Source organism: Xiphias gladius, chromosome 7, assembly GCF_016859285.1.
Source record: "Xiphias gladius isolate SHS-SW01 ecotype Sanya breed wild chromosome 7, ASM1685928v1, whole genome shotgun sequence".
Lineage (NCBI taxonomy): Eukaryota > Metazoa > Chordata > Actinopteri > Istiophoriformes > Xiphiidae > Xiphias > Xiphias gladius.
In genome coordinates, this window is record NC_053406.1 from 2361502 (window position 1) to 2383573 (window position 22072).

Consider the following 22072-nt stretch of genomic DNA (forward strand, 5'->3'; position numbering starts at 1 on the left):
GGAATTGCGATCATTTTGATCATGTGACGTTTCATCTTGTGCCATCCTCAGGGCACATTTGTCAGATACTTTGGCTTATGACTAAATACCTTCAAAACTAGTGACATTCCCACCAGCTGAATGTCAGTGTGGTGATATTACCAGGAACGTGCTGCCATAGTCTGCTGCCCTACCACCTTACCCCTGCTCCCATTGCACTGTATTGCGCTCCCATTGCTGCAGACGAATGACCTCTCTGAAAATGCCGAGTAGCTTGTAACTCTTCATTACTGTGGAATGCTAAATTAGCAGCACTCTGAACAGTTCATTCATTAATTATCATTGAATAAATTTACACATTTATTTGTATACATTAGCTTTATATTAGTTATAATTTGTTTTTTTTAACTTTATATAGCTTTATTTTTTAAACTTCCATTTAAAATTTCAATGTACTATTATTATTATTATTGTTGTCATTTATTATTATTATCGTTATTATTATTAATATCATTATTATGTCCATGGACACGTTTGCTACGTGTATATTTAATGCCAGAAGAAAAATAGCTAAAAGTGGAAAAAAAGTAAAAAGCAAAAGTAGCAAATAAGCTTCTGTCCACCACTGCTAGTTTTTTAGTTTTCTTTTGCCTGAGTTATATGAAGCCAGTTAAAAACATAGAGGAACAACACGGAGGAAATCTAATTGATAAATAGTTAATATTAAACTGCATTGTTGTTATACTATGTAAAATAGTGGAAACTGAAGTGAACGTCTTTGCCCTACGGGAGACTGTCAGGCACTCGTGTCCTGTCATGCTCCTCACCAACCGCAGATAGAGACCCCGGTAACCGCGTGGAGTCGGACCCTGAGCCTGGCAGCCCAAACTCGGGAATTTGCTCGGCGCCGCGCAAATGCCGCGCACCCCTAGCAGGCGACTCCCAGGGCACACTTTGCCCTGATACCTCCGCTCCTCCTCCACTTTTAAAGGGCGTGACAGGTCCAGCATTTGAAGGGGACTGGGGTCATGCTACGTGCCGGCCGCCGCTGCCAAGTATAGCCGAAATGTCGACGGAAGGGGAGTATGACTGCATAGTGATCGGGGCTGGCGTCCAGGGCTCCTTCGCGGCCTACCAGCTGGCAAAGAAGAACCAGAGGACTCTTCTGCTGGAGCAGGTGTGCCACACGCTAAACTTCGTGCAACCGGTTTTGTCATTTACAAGCACCGTTAAGAGGCTGCAGAGGAGAGTGAAGCATTTAGACATGGTGTGTTTGGCCTTTGGTTGATCTCCTACGACCGGCTGTGCAAGCGTGAATTAAAAAAAAAATCACAGTCTGTCTCAGACGTTTACTCTGCTGAAATCTTACTACCAAGCTCGTGATAGAGAAATATCACCATCATCATTCATGACCTGAGAAAGTCACATCAGCCTGCTGCTCTTCAGTGAGCTGGAACCCACGTTGCCTACTCCTGCTTGGCTTCTTGTGTGGCCAGACACGCGCTTACTCACGAATCTGCTTCAGTTCACCTCAAGAAAGGTGAAAGTACATCCTTTAATTTGTCTGTAACTGCTTGGATGTAAAGCATCACTTCTCCAAAAGGGCTCTGGAGTTTAAAAAACTGAAATGAATATTTCCAATGGTTAATGATGCTGTGTGTAAGTACACACAGTATAACCACTGTCCTCAGGGGCACTGACTCTCCAGCATCACTGATGTGCGGGGCCTGATGAACCTGTTTGGCTTCGGGGCCCTGACGACCCCCTTGTCTCGCCCACTCTCTGCCTTGTGTATGTACTAGTTATTAATTAGTAATTCGTTTGTGGTAAGTTGCACAAGCACACTTTTAGTTGGTAACATTAACCATGTAGGCACCCTATAAACTAGAAGAATTTTGACTGAAATGATTTCAACTCAGGGCCGCTCTGCAAGATTATGTAATTACGTAGGTTTTAGGTCTCCTGCATTTCAGATTGCAATGTGCCTTAGTTGTACATATAGTAATAACAAACACATTTGTAGTCAGTGAAATTACCACAAACCAGTAGCCACACAGTGAATCTGAAGCCCTTAGGGTCTAGGAGGGTATTAGTTGTCAACTTCCACCTTTGTGTGTGTGTGTGTGTGTGTGTGTGTGTGTGTGTGTATATATATAACTAACACACATATGTATATGTATATATATATGTATATTTATATTTGTGGAAAAAACAGTTTATTAGCTTATTTGATATGTACTCTATGGTAGTTGGAACTTGGTCAGTTTAATTGGTGGGACGCAACAGTGGCAGGAAGAACCAATCAGCAGCTTTCTTCCTTATCTTTCCAGACCTGACCTTGTTACGTATGTTGTAATATTGTGTGGAGGTGTTCTTTATGTTATCTCACCTTATCGCTGGCTTGTGGTCTCACAGTGGTCAAAGTTCAACAATTAAAATAATGGAGTTACACTTGATCCAGTGCTTGTGTTCAACTCACACATCCCAAAAGGACATTTATCTGCCTTTAGGCTAACTATTGTGAGTGTGTGGTTTGGGGTTAGTACAGCTCTGTGTATGTGTGGCCGTCCTTTAATTTCTACTGTGTGTGGCATGTTGTGATATCGAATGGCAGGGTACTGGTGCAGATGAGCTTAAGTGCAATACACAACAGCACTAACATACTATTTCTGGCTCTGCTTTTCTGCTTCTGCTGGTCTTTGTCCTTTTTTTTCTCTTATCTCATTGTCAAATATCTCCCTGGCAGTCAGAGATGATCCACTGCCATTCCAGCCAGTTTGCAGATGTAAACAGAATTTGGGTCTGTTATTCAAAATTGATTTAAAATGTGTATATATATATATATATTTGTCACTGACTTTGTATTTATGTATAGCAAAACTTGTTTTTCTTGTTTTTTCTGTCACAACTCTAACCAATACTGGAAATGTTGCTGCTGAAAAAAAACAGACAGCTTAAAGATGCTCTACTTGTCTAACACGTCCCGTTAAACACTGGAAATGTGATGGCAAGACGACAAAGCTGTGGCCCAACCATAATGCAACACAGCTGCATCCAGTGGGCATCTGAGATAATGCTCTCTGGTGGTAAGCATTCCCAGAAGAGTGGAGGGTGTTACAACAGCAAAATGCTGCCCATTGCTTTGGAATCATATGCACATATGTGGAATCATATGATATCATGTGTACATACTATCACATATGGAGGTTATGCTCAGATGTCAACATATTTTTGGCCATTCGGTGTATATCATGTTATTCCCAAATCAAAGTTAATTAATTTGAACCAAGGGATATCATGCTCCTGTATTCCAGTTTGTCCTGCCCCACACCCGAGGGAGCTCCCATGGCCAGACCCGCATCATACGCAAGGCCTACGAGCAGGACTTCTACACCCACATGATGGAGGAGTGCTACGAGCTGTGGGCTCAGTTGGAGAAGGAGGCAGGTGTCAAACTGTACAGGTAAGCAGTCAGCAGAAACACAGAGAGAGAAAACCTATTAAATAGAACATAACAAAAGCTTCACCGGAACACAGAGATTTGTCACATTCAAGCCGTTATGTACGCACAAGAGCAGCAACTCAATCCACGGGAGCCATAAATGCATGACTTTCTCATTACCTTTCAGCGTCTCTGAATCACCCCTTGACAGCTCCCATGCCTTTGAATGTAGAACAAGGGCTTTTTTCATCTTGCTAAACCTCGGATTTTCATTCGCAGGGCGAGGAAGAATTTGTGTGTTTACAAATATGACAGTGGCATCAAACTGTGCGTAAGCTTCCAGCAGCACTATAAGTTTCTCAGTACCAGCCAGCTGAATAACACTGATTCATTATTCATGTCTCAGGGTAACAGTTCATCATACCAAGTCATGCCCACATTATGTTCCCTAGAAACACAGTGCGCCTGCCCGTCCCGGCGCACCCATCCACAGCTCATGACTGATGGGTCCACATCCGAAAGCCACCTGTGCCCTTGGGCTGGCAAAAAATGTCTGCATCACAATGAGAAATGTCCAGGCCACGGTGGTGTGAGCAATGCCTCCCACTTCTGCTGCTGCCTCTGGGACAGATGGAGCCATCGAAAAAGGCCCGGAGCAAAGCTAAAATCTGCAAACCAACATTTTTATTTTCTCCACATACTGGACGTGACAGCATGTGTGCACATCCACCAGCTGACTCAGTGCCACCTATTTTGATAGGTCAGACTACATGAGGTATCATATTTACATACATACTTTGCTATTCCTTCCTGCATCACACACTCAAAAGAACACACAAGCACTTGGGGAGACATAGTTATAACATTTTCAGTCGGAGCAGCCTTTAGAAAACACTGCTGGCAATGTGCGAGTCAGCCATCTATCAAGCAGATTACTGAATTAGACCCCGTGTTTCACAACCTCTCACTCCGGGTCTCAGTAACTTCACACTGGAGTTGCTGTGATCTGCTGTATTACTGTCCACTCGATATTTAGTGTCCAGTCAAATTCCATTATTCAGATCCTTTTAAATGTTAACTCCCTTTTATTACAACTGGGGTCTTAGTTTCATAGTTTCATCAAGTTAATTGCTGAGATCTGGTGACACGCAGACATTGCTAAAAAGATGTCAGAGCAAGAAACACAAGTGCTTACACCAGCGTTAGAACTGAAAAACGCAGCCTCCTTGTGTTAAAAAAACAGGAAAAAAAGATTAACCCGTTATGGTGCCACTGTGATTTATGTATGTACAGTATTTGGTAGTAGTTATTGATTCAGTTTTGATAATTAGGTTAACCACTTATTTATTTGGTAATATGCACCATGTAAGCACAATCTGAAACAAAATAATAAAGGCCTTAAAACTATAAATTTATTAAACTTAAATTCACAAATTATAAGATACATGCATTTAACACACTGATTTCTGATAAACAGAGATAGTTAATTTTCCAGCTTTCCCATAATACTGCCATTGATTGGTCCATATAAGTTAGGATTTAGTATTCCCTTTGTATGTCTTCTTTATTTATAATTATCTTCTGTTGTTAGGCCTGGTGATATAAGATATGTTAGTTCATTCGTGGCTTTCTAGGTTTCATTTTGTGTTTTTCATGTGGTGATTTTGCTGTAGCAATGTCTCTGTGTTCCCAGAAAATCCCCTGAAATTAGTTAAGTGAGCACAGTCTTCTCAGTTGCAATAACAAATGAGAAATGATGGAGAAAAAAAATCCTTCAATATATTAAAGACCTGTATTACAGACAGACCAACTCACCGACAAACATCATTATCATTAGGTCTCACTAGCAAGCATTTTATAAACTCTTACAGATGCACTTACATCATTACAAAAGCCTCCAACAGGTTAAACAGTTCTGTTCCTCCTTTTTCTTTTTCACTAAGGGCTATTTTTGGGTAAGTGAAAGGCTGTGCTTTTAGCCTAAATTGAAGGGAGTCTTGAAGAGAAGCAGAGGTTATGGATTCTGGTAAAAGTAATGTTCAGACCAGGTTGGATGGACTTAATTTGTATTACCAAGCTTACATAAAACTCTCAGCTGACACCTAATGCTAATATTAAAATTACATTTACCCTACATGCACACATTTGAGGCCCTAAGCCACAAGTCAAAGCATCAACTGTCATTAACCTAGCACACACCTAGCGTTCAAAATAAATAAAACCCTTTCTAATTTTCTCTTTTTGCTGCGTTGCAACAATGAAGACGATCACAGCCCACCCTGCTACAAAACAAGATAGTAATTTTGAAATGTAATAGGTAGGTCACCCTGTAAATCCCCAAATCACATAAATCTGCTAGTTACTATATGTTGTGCAATTGTAATCTACTGTAAACCTACAAAAAAAAGTTCAATGGCAGTTTGAGGCTATGAGGCTAAGCTTTGGTGAAAGCAAAATTAAACAAATCACCCCTGCTCTTCTGCTTTATATTTCTCGTGTAGCATGTAGTATTACTGATATAATCAGCCCGCTAAAGACAGTTTGGTTGGTTGCTGCCTTCTCAGCACCTCAGGAGTTGTTGCAGTTGGTATGGATTGGACAGATGGACGCTTCCTTAACACGCATTTGGCACTGACTTCGTCACTTCTGGTTAGCACTCACAGGTCGGATAAGAATTTATGCATAAAACCAAAATTCTTGGTTTGCAGCCGAACTAATGAAGAAGCAAAACTACAGAGTGAGATCCAAAAGTGCCTCTTAAACATCAGTGAGTGGGTGCTCTGACCTAAGATAGATGTACTTAGATCATTTTCTCTTTCATCTCTTTGAGTGTCCTTGGATCGACATGTAAAGCATCACAAACCAGCTGGGCTGATACACGAGTTCAGTTTTTACTGGCATGTGGTTACAGGTTTCTGGGTTGAGAAGTTCAAATTTGTCAGAATAGTTTTGCTGTTATTTGGAAATGCCACTGTGGAAACTTGCCTGAACAAATCTGTCAGGAGAAAACTTGATCTGAAGGGTTCTGTAACATCAGCATGAAAAAGCATGGATTCTAAAGTAAAATAAGCTTGGAAAGAAATTTTCGATGGCATCTTACAAGTACTTCTCTTACCTAAACATCCAAAACAGGTTGTTTGTTATTGCCTTCCAAAATAACCCAAATGAGTGTTTTCTGATTTGGCATCACTCAGCAGTTTGACAAGTCTAACAAGTTACCATACCTCAACAGCAAAAACAGGTTACAAAAAAACTAAGAGCCCTATTTTAATCATCCAGGCAAAATGAGAAGTGCCAAGTAGTAGGTCTTGGGCTGTGTGGCCATCTCCAAGTGCAACTGCTATTTTGGTTCATGTAGTTGCAGCACTGGAAAGTACAAAAGGGATGGGTGAAGTGGAATATAGATTGGAGGCTGTGGTGTTAAATAAATAGTCTCAGATCCAGTCAAATCATTGGTATCCCCGTTCTGAAACAGCTCTGCCAATCACAGTGACACATGACAACAACCGCTCGACAAATGGAAAGAAGCTCCTCCAGGAAATCATACTGTTGTCTGATCGTGCAGAGCAGCACAACCCGAACACACAGCACCAATAAGTCTGCAGCAAGAGGCAGATGTTGTTGGTTAATTAGTACAATGGTGATACAAATGAATAATAAAAAATTTATTGGTGAAGCAGTTTATATGATTGCATCAATCCAGTGCCATTTCAGTGATAATTCTAATGTATTTTACCTTGTATACATGTGATACAGCAGCATTTTCTTTATAATCCATCCATCCGTTCATTACCTATACTGCTTCCTTTTAGGGCGTTGTTTAGGGGCTAGAGCCAATCCCAGTTTACACTGAGCAAGAGGTAGAGCACCGGATTAATGAGCTCTGGTAATCAGATGTCTTTAATGATCTGAAGGAGAAGCTATTCATACAGTCTCAAGCCGGGGTGGACAACTTATTATAAGAATCACTCATATTAATTTATAGATAAATGCAGACTGATTTACCAACTTTCCTGCTTTAACCACATTAAACATTATTTTTTGATTCCATTTTAAATTTATTTACTGACTGGGAAGTGTTTAATTAAATGCTTTTATTTATATTTTATATATATTTTATTGTGTTGTTGTTTTACATTTTTTTCGTGCATTTTGCTTGCTGTTGTTGATAAAACCATCAGTTTGGCAGCAGATTGTTGTTACTCCAGAAACATCTACTCTCAGTGCCATTGTTTAGGACACATTTTCCACCAAAATACCAACAACTTGCTTTGCACTCCCTGATTTGAATAGACCTCCCACTTGTGTACTGTGCACTCTGTGAGGGGAAAGGCCTCAACAGTTGAGGTTTAGTTTAGGGGAAACAACAGTTTCTTAAAACTTGGGTTATATTTTTATAGCTCTAGTCATAAATTCTATTGCTTGTGATTAAATTGTATTCTCCAGAGTAACTGTTGAGATCTGCAAATGCGACAAAATCTCCAAAAGTAGATTAAGGTTAGGAAAAGACTATCATCATGTTAAAAGAAATTGGGTAGAAGATGAGATACAGGACAGAATAGGCAGGAGACAGAATGTAGAATGCAGTAAGTCAAATGCTTTGTAGAACCAACCACCTACCCCCCCTTGGAGATTTTGTGGCGCTATAGCAACAATACGAGGACAGTCTCACAACATTGAATTTGACATATTACATGCTATTGTTGCACTCAACCTTATCTAAACCTCTAAAGATATGTACTGTATGTGTTAATATGGTATTCTCCACCCTCTGACACTAATTGAGGAAAGTTTTCCCTTTAAAGAATGTGTCCCAATGGTTAGTCTTTTGAAGGAAAACACTGGGGGAAGCAAACAACAGAAAAAACAGGAGAGAGGTTGAGTGTATGTGTTAACAGCATTTCCTCTTCCAGTTGACCAAGTGAATGCATGAGAGGGTCAGCAAGGGAGTCCTCACTGACCTAAACTTCAAAATTAAACAGAATTAGACAAAAGTGACATAATTAGACAAGAGACATAGATCAAGGGAGGAGATAGCTAAAGAAAGAAATTAATAACTCTTTGCATTATTATTAAAGTGACAGTAAAGCGTATGTCATTCATACTCTGAACCCTTAACATTAATAAGTCTCTCTGAACATTTGAGCTGCTGTGTCAGAGCAGAAGGGAATTTTTTATTCCATTTCACCAGTGCCTTGCTGTCTTGTGTCAAGATTAATAGTTTTTCAAGGGTGCATAGGAAGGTTGCAGGGGGTTTGTGAGGCAAAACCTTGGTGTTGATGACCCTGAGCCAATCCACCAGCTGCATGAATATAGTATTAACCAACAGCTCTATTCAATACAGTGCATCATTTTCATTCCTTTTTCAACAGCTGCAGTCAAGTTGTTGACAAGAATACAATAAAAGGGCTACAGTCCTGGTTGAAATAATTGGGACCCCTGAATTTCAAGTAAATAACTCAGAATATCTTGAGAAATAAATGCAAATGACCCAATTTTTTTATCATAAAAATGTTTTTATAATTTTCATTTTAAATGTCCAAGGTTACTGAACAAAAGAATATAAAAAAAAAAAAACTTGCATAATAGTGAAAAAATACAAACACATAATGTACCCCAGATGCAATTTTTGGCACCTTCACTAATATTTAGTTGCAGAACCTTTGCCAACATTGGCAGCCTCTAAACGTTTCTTGTAGCCATCTAGAAGCTTCTTGCTTCTTTCTGCAGGTAGTTTCTGCCACTTTTCCATTGCTATGCGTTCAAGCTCTTTTAAGTTTGCAGGAGTCCTTTTAGCAAAGGCAGATTTCAGTTCTCGCCAAAGATTTTCAATGGGATTTGGTTCAGAACTCAATGCTGTCCAGTTAAAAACAGTTCATCTTTTCTTTTTCAACCAGTCTTTTGTGCTGCTGGATGTTTGCTTTGGGTCGTTGTCCTGCGGAAAGACCCAAGATCTTTGCATCAAACCTAGTTTTCTGACACTGGGTAACACATTTTGCTCTAAATTGCCTTGGTAATATACTGATTTCATCATTCCCTCGATACATTCAATGTCTCCAGTACCAGAAGCAGCAAAGCAGCATGATAGAACCTCCACCATGTTTTACTGCAGGTAGGGTGTTCTTTTCCTTATGGGCTTCATTTCGTCGCCTATAAACAAACTGATGCAATGCATTCCCAAAGAGCTCTACTTTGTTTTCATCTGTGCATAGAACATTATCCCAGAAAGACTGTGGCTTATCTATGAAAGTTTTTGCAAACATTAGTCTTGCCTTTTTGTGCCTTTCTTTTAGTGGTGGTTTAATAGTGGTGACCTCCGTTGCCTCCACCCATGGAGCCCCAGTTGGTTGAGTGTGTGGCATAAGGTACAGGCTGAAACTACCACTCCAGATTGCTCCACGTCAGCCTGGAGCTCTTTAGGTGTCTTGTGTGGTGTTTTTCCACAATCTGCATCAACCTTCGCAGACTTCTCTTAATGGGTTTCTTCTTAGCCCCATGTCCTGGAAGCATCTTAACAGTTATAAGACTGAAATTTCTTGATAACATTGCGAACCGTTTGAAACAGGGACTTCAAGATATTTGGCGATTTGCCTTTCTGGAATTGTTATGTCTTTTGATACTATCCTTTCTGATGCTCTCAGACAGCTGTCTTGTCTTCACCATTGTGAAAAAGATATTGGAAACAATCTGCAGTAAAACCATTCATTGCAGTAAAACCATTATCATTGGTTAATTCAGGTCATATGAACACTGAAGATTAAGCACAGGTGAGTCTTATTTGTTTTTATTTTGTTTGAGGAACAAATTTTAATTAATCCAAAAGAGTGCCAATGATTGTTTTTTGGCGTATATTTCATTTTCTGTATTCTTTATTTCACTGTATGAAAGTATTTTTTGTTGTTGTTGTTCAGCAACTTTGGAAATTTTCATTATACAAAATTGGTTAATTTGCAATTATTTCTGAAGATTTTCCTAATTCTGAACTTAAAATTCAGGGGTGCCAATAATTTTACCCAGGACTGTACATGTGTAATTTTACAGTAGATAAGTCAATACCACATTAATACTGGGACATTAGTATACTTTTTCTGAATAAATAAGAGCGTTTCCGACCAACAAATCGATGACGTCGTAGTTTTTGGAAAATCTGGACTTGCCCTGTACAGTAGTACCATGCTGCCGCTCTTCGGGTACAAATTGATTTAAAGCTTCCATGGCAAATGCAAATCATGGAGACACTAAAACAGGTAATGGAAAACCTTCTTCCAACACGTCTTTTCAAAGTAGGGAAAGGAAACAAGGTAAACAGGAAAAAGACAAGGGTGAATTACCAAATAGTTAGTTCCAATTCCTGTGATGAAATATTCTAAACTCAAGGTTCCTTATTAGCTTTCATCCTGAGCTTTTCAACCTGATGATGATCATGTCATGGTCTTCATCAGGTTTTCTCAGTTGTCATCACATGACCTTTTATAAGACAAAAAAAATTAGTTTTTGTATCATTTTAAAAAATTATATATATGATACGACACGATACGATGCAATGCGATACACTTTGACTGGGACTCAAGTGCTGCACACGTGTAACTGCCTCCATAGTAATATAAAACAAATAAATAAATAAATAAAAAACAACATATAAAAAAGCAGAACATACTGGTGCAAGTCCAGAAATTAAACATATTGAACATTACACACATGTGTAATATTACACATACTACACATTTTAAACAACCAGTGATAATAAGTGATAAGAACACCATGAAGCTATTGCACAACCCCTGCAGCGTCAAGCAACATTATTCAAAATCTTAGTTAAGGTAGGCGCAAATGAGTTTTTAAAATGGCTGAGTTTACATTAAGTTTACTGTACATGCGCTGATGACAACCCAGAGATATGGTTTAAAGCTCCGTAAAGGTTAGTAAGTGAGCTTTGAGTTGAAATTGTTTTGTCACACATACTGTTCCCAAGGCCAGAATGAACCCAATACCTGTCAATTTTCATATAATTATTACCAAACTAACTTTGGGGGCTGAATAGGTGCCTAGAGCTCTTTTTTGTTTCTAATGGTTCCCTAGATACATACTTACAACCTTGGTCTTATCGCCACTGATTTCCCACACAGACAAACAGGACTCTTGGTGATGGGACCAGAAAACAGTCAGAGTTACCAGCTGTTTAAGAGCACCCTGCAGAGGAACAAGGTTCCTATGGTGATCCTGACCCGTGAAAACTTCAGCCAGCACATCCCCCATGTCAACCGGGCTGAGGGAGATGGAGCGGTGGTGGACATAACTGCTGGAATTCTGTATGCTGACCGTGCACTCAAGGCTGTACAGGTACAGTACAGATAGTCGTCCACACAGGATATTAAGCGTTAGAGATTCCCCAGTTCAAGTTGCAAAAAACTGTGGTTTTCCTTTAAATTGCCTATATGACTTCATGCATTACTGTGACTGACGTCTAATCAAGACTAATCATTGAGGACTATAAAGTTCATTCACTTCAAACGATCTGTGTCTTAAATTTCCAAAGAATTTCAAGGTCTTTCTCTCCTCTGTAAATATGAAAAACCTCAGTGTCTATGTCCATCAAATGCTTAAAGGCATGGTCCTTTCAGGTGCATTCTATACAAGTTTATTATCATTATTTAATGCATCAATAGCAAATTACTTAGTATGCCATTATAAAAAAAAATACTAAAAGATACATTGATGTCTGTTCCAGGGTTCATGGCAGAAAGCATTTGTTTTGATATAAGAAATCTGTACCATACAAAATGAACCAATGACCTGAACTGTAGACAATGGTCCTATAGCAATAACCTTTGAGAGCATGTGGAAGCAATGAAAGATAAAAGAAGCAAAACATTTTCTGATTTCCTGTACAAGAACTAGATAGAAAACTGGGCTGAAAAATACCAAGACATGGATAATTGAGCATATTTCATGCCCATTGTTTTAATCTAATAATAGCTCACCAGGAATATCTTCAGCAATAAATTCACATTACTGGACTCTGTCAGCACTGACAAAAAGCACTGGAGGAGAAAACATTCATCCAAGGCTGACAGGTCAAGCACAAAACACTGCTTTGTTGTTTCAGTGAGGTGCCATTTTCAGTTGTCTGGACAGATGTTCAGTCGCTTTTTTGTGACACATCAGTCAATTATATATTAAAGCTTGTAGTGATGGACATATGATAGATTGGTAGATTATTGCTTTGTAAATTTTCATTCCATGGCTTTTAAACAGCCTCTTGCCTTGAATGTTATATCTTAATAAATGTTCTCAATTGATCTGTCTTGTTACATTATCTCAGGGTGGCATGTTTCTTAATGTCTTCTTTTTATCTTTGAAATCCTACACTGCTTAGTTTCCTTCATGGCTGTATTCAGGGCCAGCTCAGGTGTGTTTGGGGCTTTAAGTAGTTTGATGACCCCACCCCAACATTCTGATCCAGTCACTGTGTCTGATCCAGCTAAACTGTGGATTGTATTGTGACACAAAAGCTCAATTCACCTATGGGTAAAGTTAAGAGGGAGCTGTAAATCCGTGCAATCACTGATTTCACTGTGAGGTACTGACAGGACATCACTGGTATCAGACTTGTTCCGATCTTACAATAACCGCAACAGAATACCAACAAGACTAAGAATCTATAGCCATGGTAAGTCAATACCACATTAATACTGGGACATTAGTATACTTTTTTTTTTTAATAAATAAGAGCATTTACAACCCCCAAATCCATGCGGTCATAGTTTTTGGAAAATCTGTACTGCCCTGTACAGTAGTACCATGCTGCTGTTCTTCAGGTACAAATTGATTTAAAGCTTCAATGGCAAATGCAAATCACGGAGAGATTAAAACTGAAACTTTCTTCCAACATGTCCTCTCAAGATAGGGAAAGTAAAAAATGGGTTAAACAGGAAAAAGATGAGGGTGAATTACCAGAAATTTAGTTCCAATGCCTGTGATGAAATATTCTAAACTCAAGGTTCCTTCTTAGCTTTCATTAGAGATTTCAACCTGATGATGATCATGTCATGGTCTTCTTCAGGTTTTCTCAGTTGTCATCACATGACCTTTAATGCGACATGTAAATGTTGATATATAATTTTATAAAATTATAAACACCAAATTTATATGATGAGAAATGAGTATTTCACTATACACTCACTGATGACAACCCTGACATGCGGTTTAAAGCTAGTAAATGACCTATGAGTTGAATTTTACGTCACATATACTGTTCCAAAGGCCAGAAAGAACCTAATACCTCTAATATTTCTTCAAATTATTACCAAACTAACTCGCAGGGCTGAATATGTGCCCAGAGCTCATTTTTGCCCTGGAGAACCCCAGCAGGTTAATGTTTCCCTGGATAAATGTTCTTTATACCCTCTCAGTTTTGCACGGAGTTGAATGACACCAGGTTACTTGGAAATATCGGGTTACACATGTAATCAGTGTTGTGTTCACATGTACTGTGGTAACCTGGTTATTGTAAACATTTATAGATAGCATATCAGTAGTCAGATTTATACCCCACCTTGGCCTTATTTTGGAGCCACTGCTTATCGATTTTAGATATACTAGTGATACAAGACACCACTTCCATTCTGTTTTCGGGGGTTTTGGAGCATTGGACTGACAAAACACAGAACTCAGTTTTTAATTGCACTGCTAATTTGTCTGAATTTTACAAATAGTCAAATGTTCAGCTGTGGAAAACAACTTATTTAGACTTAATTTCAGTTTTAGTTTTAGTCAGACTTTGAATTAAATTATTTTGAGTATGTACCTTGCCATGTGTAACAGTCTTTCATTTCATCCCTTCTGTCACACCAATTAACCTGTCTGAAGTCTTTGTCATGTCTATACTTTAGGGCTGTAGTGACCCGGGCAACTAGTCGATTGGTTGGTGGATTTGCTCTCGTCTGACCAAATTCTCATATGGGTGGGGTTGCATGGGGGTCAAAACACCCATTTTCACAACTTTGAACTTGCCTGATCTAATGGAGATTGCTACGTCTAACGTATTTAATGTTTACTGAATGTTTACTGAACTTTAAATGAATGTTTATTCGGAGTCTGCTCAAAAATAATTGACATCGTGTGAAAGAAGTCGTCAGTATGGCTGCATTTTGTTTAGACGGATGACCAGAAAGTCATGCAGTCACATCCAAGGAACTTCAGGGAACAGTGCCATTCTAAACAAGTTAATTTTACAATTGATGTTTAAGGCTACATTAATCAATTTACTGTAGTTCTTCTATTATGTTATGCTGTAATTGTTTTTCATTTCCAATAATTAAACATTATAAATATATATATTTTTTACTTTAACTGTGTAAATATAACATTCTGTTGTATTTATATTTGTTTTATAGCCTAAAACATCCAAATATCTGAAAAAAAAAGTCTTAACAGAAAGTGCATTTTTTAATGTTTGGAAAAATAACACTCGGAGAGCACTTTATTAGGAACACCTACTAATACTGGGTAGGGACTCCCTTTGCTCTCAAAACAGCCTCAGTTCTTCGCGGCATGGATTCAACAAAATGTTGGAAACATTCCTGCGAATGAGATTCTGGTCCATGTTGACATGATTGCCTCAACAGAAATCCAGATTCATCAGACCAGGATATGTTTGTCCAGTCATTGGCTATCCAGTTGTGGTGAGCCTGTGTCTACTGTAGCCTCAGATTCCTGCTCTTCTACTGTTATCGTCCATCCACCTCAAGGTGGGATGTTGTCGTGGATGTTTTGTATTCTGCTATGCTTTTCTGATCATCACAGTTGTAAAAGTGGTTATCTGAGTTACCCTACCCTTTCTGTCAGCTCCAACCAGTCTGGCCATTATCCTCTGACGTCACTCATCAACAAGGTGTTTCCATCCACAGAACTGACGCTCACTAGTGTTTTTTTTTTTTCTTTTTAGCATAATTCTGAGTGGACTCTAGAGACTGTTGTGCATGGAAATCCCAGAAGATCGGCATTTTCAGAAATACTCAAACCAGCCCATCTGGTACCAACCATCATGCCACGGTCAAAGTCACTGAGATCACATGTTTTCCGCTTTCTGATCTTTGACGTCAACATTAACTGAAGCTCCTTACCTGTATGCAATGCACTGCTGCCACGTGATTGGCTGATTGGATAATTGCATGAATAAGCCAGGTGTATAGGTGTTCCTCATAAAGTGCTCGGTGATTGTCCGTCATGATCAAATTTCTTTATCAGAACTGATACCTCTAAAAATTGGATCTTGTCTACTTATTTTGGTGAGATGATGTTCTGGTAACCTGAAAACAAGTAGGACAAGAGGACAGCCCTGTCATGTACCCTTTGTAAAATAAATTATGCATTTAGATAATGGTACCAATGTAACTACAGGGTGTATGTATTTTATTTATAATGTTTTTTTTTCTATTTTGTAATTGAATTCTTTAAAAAAAAATTGGGCAATTATGAAGATTTTTTTAGCAGCGATTACTGATCAGTCTATAACATTATATTTAAAGCACTTCATAACATATAGGTTAAAAATGTATACCACTGAAAGCTTTCATATACAGATGTTCTGTGATTTTTTTTTTTCCCCCAGGGACAGTTTCAGAAGTTGGGTGGGATCATAAGAGACAAAGAGAAGGTAATAGACATCAAGCCTGGCCCTGTTGTGACATTGTCAACCTCTGCCGGTGTTTATCGAGCCAAGAGTGTGGTGATCACTGCTGGACCCTGGACCAATAGACTGCTGACCCACACTGCCTTACAGTTGCCCCTAGAGGTACTCAATATCTCAGTGCCACACATGCAATAATGTTGACATAGCTGCGTAAATATGCAACATTGTATGTAGGTTTAATTTTAGTGGGATATTAGGATTTAGGAAATTAAAATACATGTTAAATGATGCCCAAAGCTAGAATTGGGCATCTTAATGCAACCTAAATAGTTTATTATTATATTAAATCTAAATATTCTGGCTAAATACCATACTTATCCTAACTATCATATTAATGGCACAAAAAGTGTAGCAATACTATAATTAGTTTTGACATTGCAAAATCATTTGAATTTTTAATGCTTTCCATTTTGCAAATTGCTCAGCCAGTTACAATTCCATGCTCCATTTATTAGCTAGAGGACAAACAGGATAGGCATGATGCACAAAACTCTGTGTACATACAAAGACAGAAATATTTATGGAGAATGCACACTTTTCGCCTTTTCATCGTATGCATAGTTCTGTTTTACAAATGTCATTCATAGTGAAACTGAGCACATGTGCACTGCCGACAACTGTCCTCTCCACCAGTCCTTAGACCTGTCAAGGAAAAGAATGGCAAAGAAGAGGTGACGCAGTTTTCTAACCTGCCATAGCACTCATTATTAAGCATAACCAGTACGCAAGGCTTTGGCTATGCATGGCACTCATTCCACAATTCGTTCCATGTACCTTTAAACCACCACTGGCTTTAATATCTCAATCATGATCATCACATTTCATGTAGGTTATAGCACTCATATTATGCTCCACAATAAAGGATAAAATGAAAATTACCATATTAGAGTATAAAAACAGATAAATAATATGATGCTGCCAATAATGCTAGAAATTGGCTAAGAACTCTAAATGAATACTGTTTCATAACTAGATTCTGTCATTCACATACTTTTAAGTTCTACATTAGTATATGACATTCAGCTTGCTCTGGAAAACAATGCGTATGCATGGTCTGAATTAACTGTAAGGTATGTACAGTCTTATTTTATAAACACCATTTTTTTGTGGTGATGGCATACTGTGTAAAAGTGTGGGCACCCCTGAGCACATTACATATTTTGTTGATTTTAGAAGTGAAAAGAAGTAAATCCAATCCTTGCAGCAAACAGACATTAAAATGAGCCTTTTTTCAACTGTTAGTGAACTTTTTATTTCATGAAATTAAAAAAGTAGAACATAAAAAAGTAAATGTGGCACTTACAAAAGTGTGGGCAACCTATTAAGTCAGTATTTAGTAATCTCCAACCCCCACCCCCGTATTTGGCAAATATCACATCTTGCAAATGCTTTTTGTGGCCAGCTAAGGCTCTTTCTGTTCTTGATTTAGGAATTTTCACCCACTCTTCCTTGCAGATCACTTCAAGTTCTGAGATTTTGAAGGCTGTCTTGCACACACAGTATGTTCTATATCTGCCCAGAAATCTCAGAACTTGAAGTGATCTGTTTTTTTGTTATCAAACACAGTCTTGCAACTTCATCTTGTCCATCGGAAATCTAGCCCCACTCTCTTTTCTCCACTGGGTTCTCTCGCTGCCTACCCTTTAAATGCCCACCTGAAGATGCCACAGAAACAAAAGCATTACTCATCCATTTTTAAACAGCTCAGAGGCCTTAGGCTGAGTCCAAAGGTACACCCTCTGGAATCGCAGACTGAGCCCTCGCGAAGATTTGTCACACATCAAGTCTGAGAGAGTGCTACACCGTGAGGGGATGAAAAGCCTTTTTGATATGGTCCTCAGTGGTATTGATATTGGTCAATTTTGCAGGATATGTTCAGTTCTCCAGCATTATTAGTAGTCATAACAGATATGGTCACAATGTGCAGTAAAATTTTCCCAAATCCAATTTACTCAGCCTATTGACATTCTATATGCGCAATATGAAACTTTACTGCATCAATAACCTTATACAACAAAAATGCAAAAAAAATGCAAATGCAAATGTTATCATATTATTATTATTATTATTATTATTGTTATTATTATTATTATTATTATTATTATAGTGTTTTATATCGTCACATCCATATTGCTATGGATTATGAGTAATATCCCGAGCAAACTCTGGTGAAGTCTGCACCCTATGCAGACTCTCTCAAAGTCCTTACAAAGTCTACCTGAGGCCCCTTAAATGAATTTAAACGAACTGTGGATTTGGACGGCACTCAGCACTCACTGACTTCCCAGGAAGGAGCCCATTAAGTCCACGAGTCTGCAAGTGCGTTAAAGTCCAAACATTTGGATTCAGCCATAGTCAGCAAGGCAGTCTTTTCCATCTTGCAACATGCCACACATTCTGAAAAGAGAAGGTGATGGAAAAACAAGCAGACAGCTGTTAGAGTGGAGAGTTGGAGTTGATATTGGAATTGCATTATTCAGGCTTGCAGCAAGCTGGGGGGCCTGGGGAATGCCATGCCTGAGTGAACTGGTTGAAAAGGACAGACTCTGAGCTCATTGGCTCGCCAGAGTACTTCTGTCTGAATTTTTATGGTCCTTGGGAATGAGTGCACGGCTGGTTAGTTCATTACATTGAAAGCTCTTGAACAATGTGTCCTTATTATTGCCACCCTCAGATGGATGTCATTTGAACAACCATGTGTACATTTCATTAAATTGTAATTCTTACCTTACAGGCGCAGAGCTGCTTTTGTAATAGCAGTTTTATTAGACAGAAAAAAAAACTGATGAGGAGGATGGAGTAGGTGGGGTTATGTGTATTTGTGTTTTCAGGTTTAACCAGTATGGGTGCTGATACCAAGCTGCTAATTTTGTGCCAATGTGTATTCATTCTGGTTTAGGGCGTCTTGCAGAGAGCAAGTCTGGAATTGATCAATTGTACAATAAGTATATAATTAATGAAACTATATCTAATATCTGACATAGCCCACACTAAACAATTACTACCAAGATTGCCACAACATTTTGTATGAATGCCCAAATACCTCTAACCCCCTGATCTCTCCTGTAGTGTCACCATCAGGCCAAAAATTCCACTTTCACAACACTTCTGGCAAGGCATCTAGAAAACTTGTGAATACATTTCAGTCAAATCCGACTTGGATATTCATGGTCCCTCTAATGCTTTTGGTGTGATCCCAACCTTTCCTCTTATGCCATCTTCTTAAACACAAAAATCTCAAAAAGGAATAAGAAGTTTGGCATGAAATGAGCTGCTCAGAGGGTGAAGTCTTTGTATTTCGGACACTCCTTTTGGACTTAGGTGAATAGAAACTGTTCTCTCTACAGCATGTATTATGTTTTTTAAATACCTAAAAAGACTTAAGTTCACTTTTGTGACACAAAAAATTCGGCAGTCTGAGTTCAGTGGCCACCTTGATCAAGTGGGTATCTTCAAAAAGTGTAATGCAAAATTCTGTTTTTGTTTTCCCCGATTGTGTTTCTATGCTGAACTATGGTAGAGGAATAGTAACACAGAGAGGGAATCCCCAGGACTTTGTAAGTTAACTACTTGATTTTTCCAACTCTGCTGAAACCACATTAAATTGCAGATAAAAGTTGAAATACATTTTTGCACAGAATGGGGACTGTAGATTTTGTCCCTCAATGCTTACATTGGAACAACATTAGGAAGGGAATCCTTAATGGCCAGTATGAACAGGGGGAATGATTACAACAAACAAAATATATTTCAATGTACAGTACATATGCCAACTTTACTATACTATTGTTTTAAGACAGACTTAAAAATATTGAACTTACCCTTTAACTATGCCTGTAACAGATCAGACAAAAGTAATTTGAATCATTTTTGTAGTAGTCATATGTTAACAGTTTTGGTGAAAAACACTGACAAACAATGCTGTATAAGGCTTATGTATCATTTGACATATTTGAGGACATATTGGAGTAGTAGGCTGTTTAGACAGTTGGTAGTGCATAGGAAACCCTCTGAATTTCAATCAAATTGTTTTGTTTACCAAAACTAATGTATGGTATACATTATTGTCAATCATTAGATCTGAAGGCCTCTGAGGACTTCACTGGTTGTAATGGCTTTCCTGGTTTCTCTACTACAGGTGGTGAAGATCAATGTGTGCTACTGGCAAGAGAAGGCTCCCGGAACATATGACGTGAAGCAGCGCTTTCCGTGCTTCTTACTGACTGAGGGTGAGGAGTCCAAAGAACACATCTATGGTCTCCCATCCAACGAGTACCCGGGCCTCGTGAAGGTACATCACAGAACTGGACCATCCAGTGTGATTTTACATAAGAGAAACTCTAGGTACTGTAAAATCACCTCAAATATTCAGGTTAATAATCTAAAGTAGACTGTATGAATGATCATTTATTTTTTAATGTGATTTCATCTATTTCATTTTCTAGTTCATCATTTGGCTTCATTATTCAACATTAGTATCTAAACCAGTGCTGTGTGCGCACTGACGCAAACACAGCTTTTTATTAAGTGAAGGTACATTTACTCACTGGAACACTGCTTATCCAATGATTAAAAAAAATTAATTCAGATTCAGAGGTGCTTTACTGGCATGAAAGTTTCAAAAACAATGTTGCCAAAGCATCAAAATACAATGTAGCCCAAAAAGAACAATAAAACACCAAGACTGATTTACATGTATATATTAATTATACATTTACAGTATATTATATGCGTGTGTGTGTGTGTGTTTGTCTCTAGGTCATTCACTGTTCTTCAGGTTGTGGCATGTTAATATATACTGGGCAGCAAGATATTCCCTGTCTCCTTCTCCTAGGAGTATTTTTCATTTTGAGACGTCCTTTGGCTCATTGAAATTTGGAATTACAGAACTGAATTGGTTAAAATAAATGTTAGTTATTTCATTGAATGATTTACATTTTAGGAGCAAACCTGTCCAAACCTCACCTGTCAAACATTGACCGCATGTTCTGTTTTCTTTTTTTTTGCTATGATTTGTTGTGTCTTCCTTGTTCAGTTGCCAGTTTGCGGTCACTGAACCTATACTTGGTAAGGATCTGCCTCTGATTTCTATCTCTGACAGTAAACAGATATTCTACCAATTCATAATCTCTGTTTAGGGACAGATAACATTCTAGTCTACTTTGGCATTTAGTTTCTTCTTTGCAGTGTTTCAAATAGGTTTGTTTACATTGTGTTATAATTTGGTTTATTCTAATTGGAGTTTGGAAAGCAGTGTTGTTATGAGACTTGTCGGAGTGAGTTTTAGAGGGGGGAGTTAGTCTCAGCCACAACTGACATAGGAGGCTCTTGTGGGCTCAGCTCTTGGGTTTGGAGGGCATTGGAAAGAAGGTTGTCTCAGGGGCTGGATTTAAGGTGCTTAGAAAATTGGAGCGCTCTCTTTTGAATGTTAATTATCAGTGAGTATCGACCTAATTCTGTTCGACAGGCATTTGTCTGTGTTTTTCTTTGTATGTGTAAAATGTATCTGCAGATTTCTGCATGCAGAGATTCTGTTGGCTGTTTATCACAACGGGTATAGCTATGTGGACTGAGTGGATCCTATACTTCACTACCATATAGCACAATGGGCAGGATAACACCATCAAATATTTTAAGACAGATTTTAATTGGAATTTGGAAGTAATAAAATTGTCTCTTAATTGCATTTACAGCTCTTAGAGCTTCTTCTTTTAGTAGATTCACTGCCATGTTGAAACTTCTTTATGCTATGGTTATAGCAAGGTAGATATAGCTCATACAGTGTTCAATGATTTCATTATTTGTGGTGAACTGGTATTTGTTGAAAATTTGTGATATTAGTTTTCTTCATATTTACTGCCATGGCCGAGTTCTGGCAGTATTTTTCTACTATGGCCAGCTGTTGCTGTAGCCCTTATTCAGTAGGAAATAGTAGAAAAAAATCACAGCATAAAACA

General features: G+C 38.4%; 1 protein-coding gene across 5 annotated transcripts in view; it reads left to right on the forward strand.

Annotated features, from left to right (window-relative positions):
- The first annotated feature begins 999 nt into the window (after window positions 1–999).
- Window positions 1000–22072, forward strand: part of pipox (pipecolic acid oxidase) — a 42143-nt gene continuing 21070 nt past the window's right edge. For 3 of the 5 annotated variants that reach the window (XR_005707767.1, XR_005707766.1, XM_040130939.1), the window contains exons 1-5: window positions 1000–1156; window positions 3294–3442; window positions 11548–11761; window positions 16035–16217; window positions 20254–20406. Coding sequence is in view for 3 of the 5 variants with exons in the window: in XM_040130939.1 (XP_039986873.1) it covers window positions 1046–1156; window positions 3294–3442; window positions 11548–11761; window positions 16035–16217; window positions 20254–20406 (810 nt within the window). In the remaining 2 variants the exon portion in view is untranslated. Of the gene's footprint in view, window positions 1157–2716; window positions 2780–2907; window positions 3066–3293; window positions 3443–11547; window positions 11762–16034; window positions 16218–20253; window positions 20407–22072 lie in introns of those variants that run through there. The other 2 variants (XM_040130940.1, XM_040130941.1) reach the window with 2 other exon arrangements.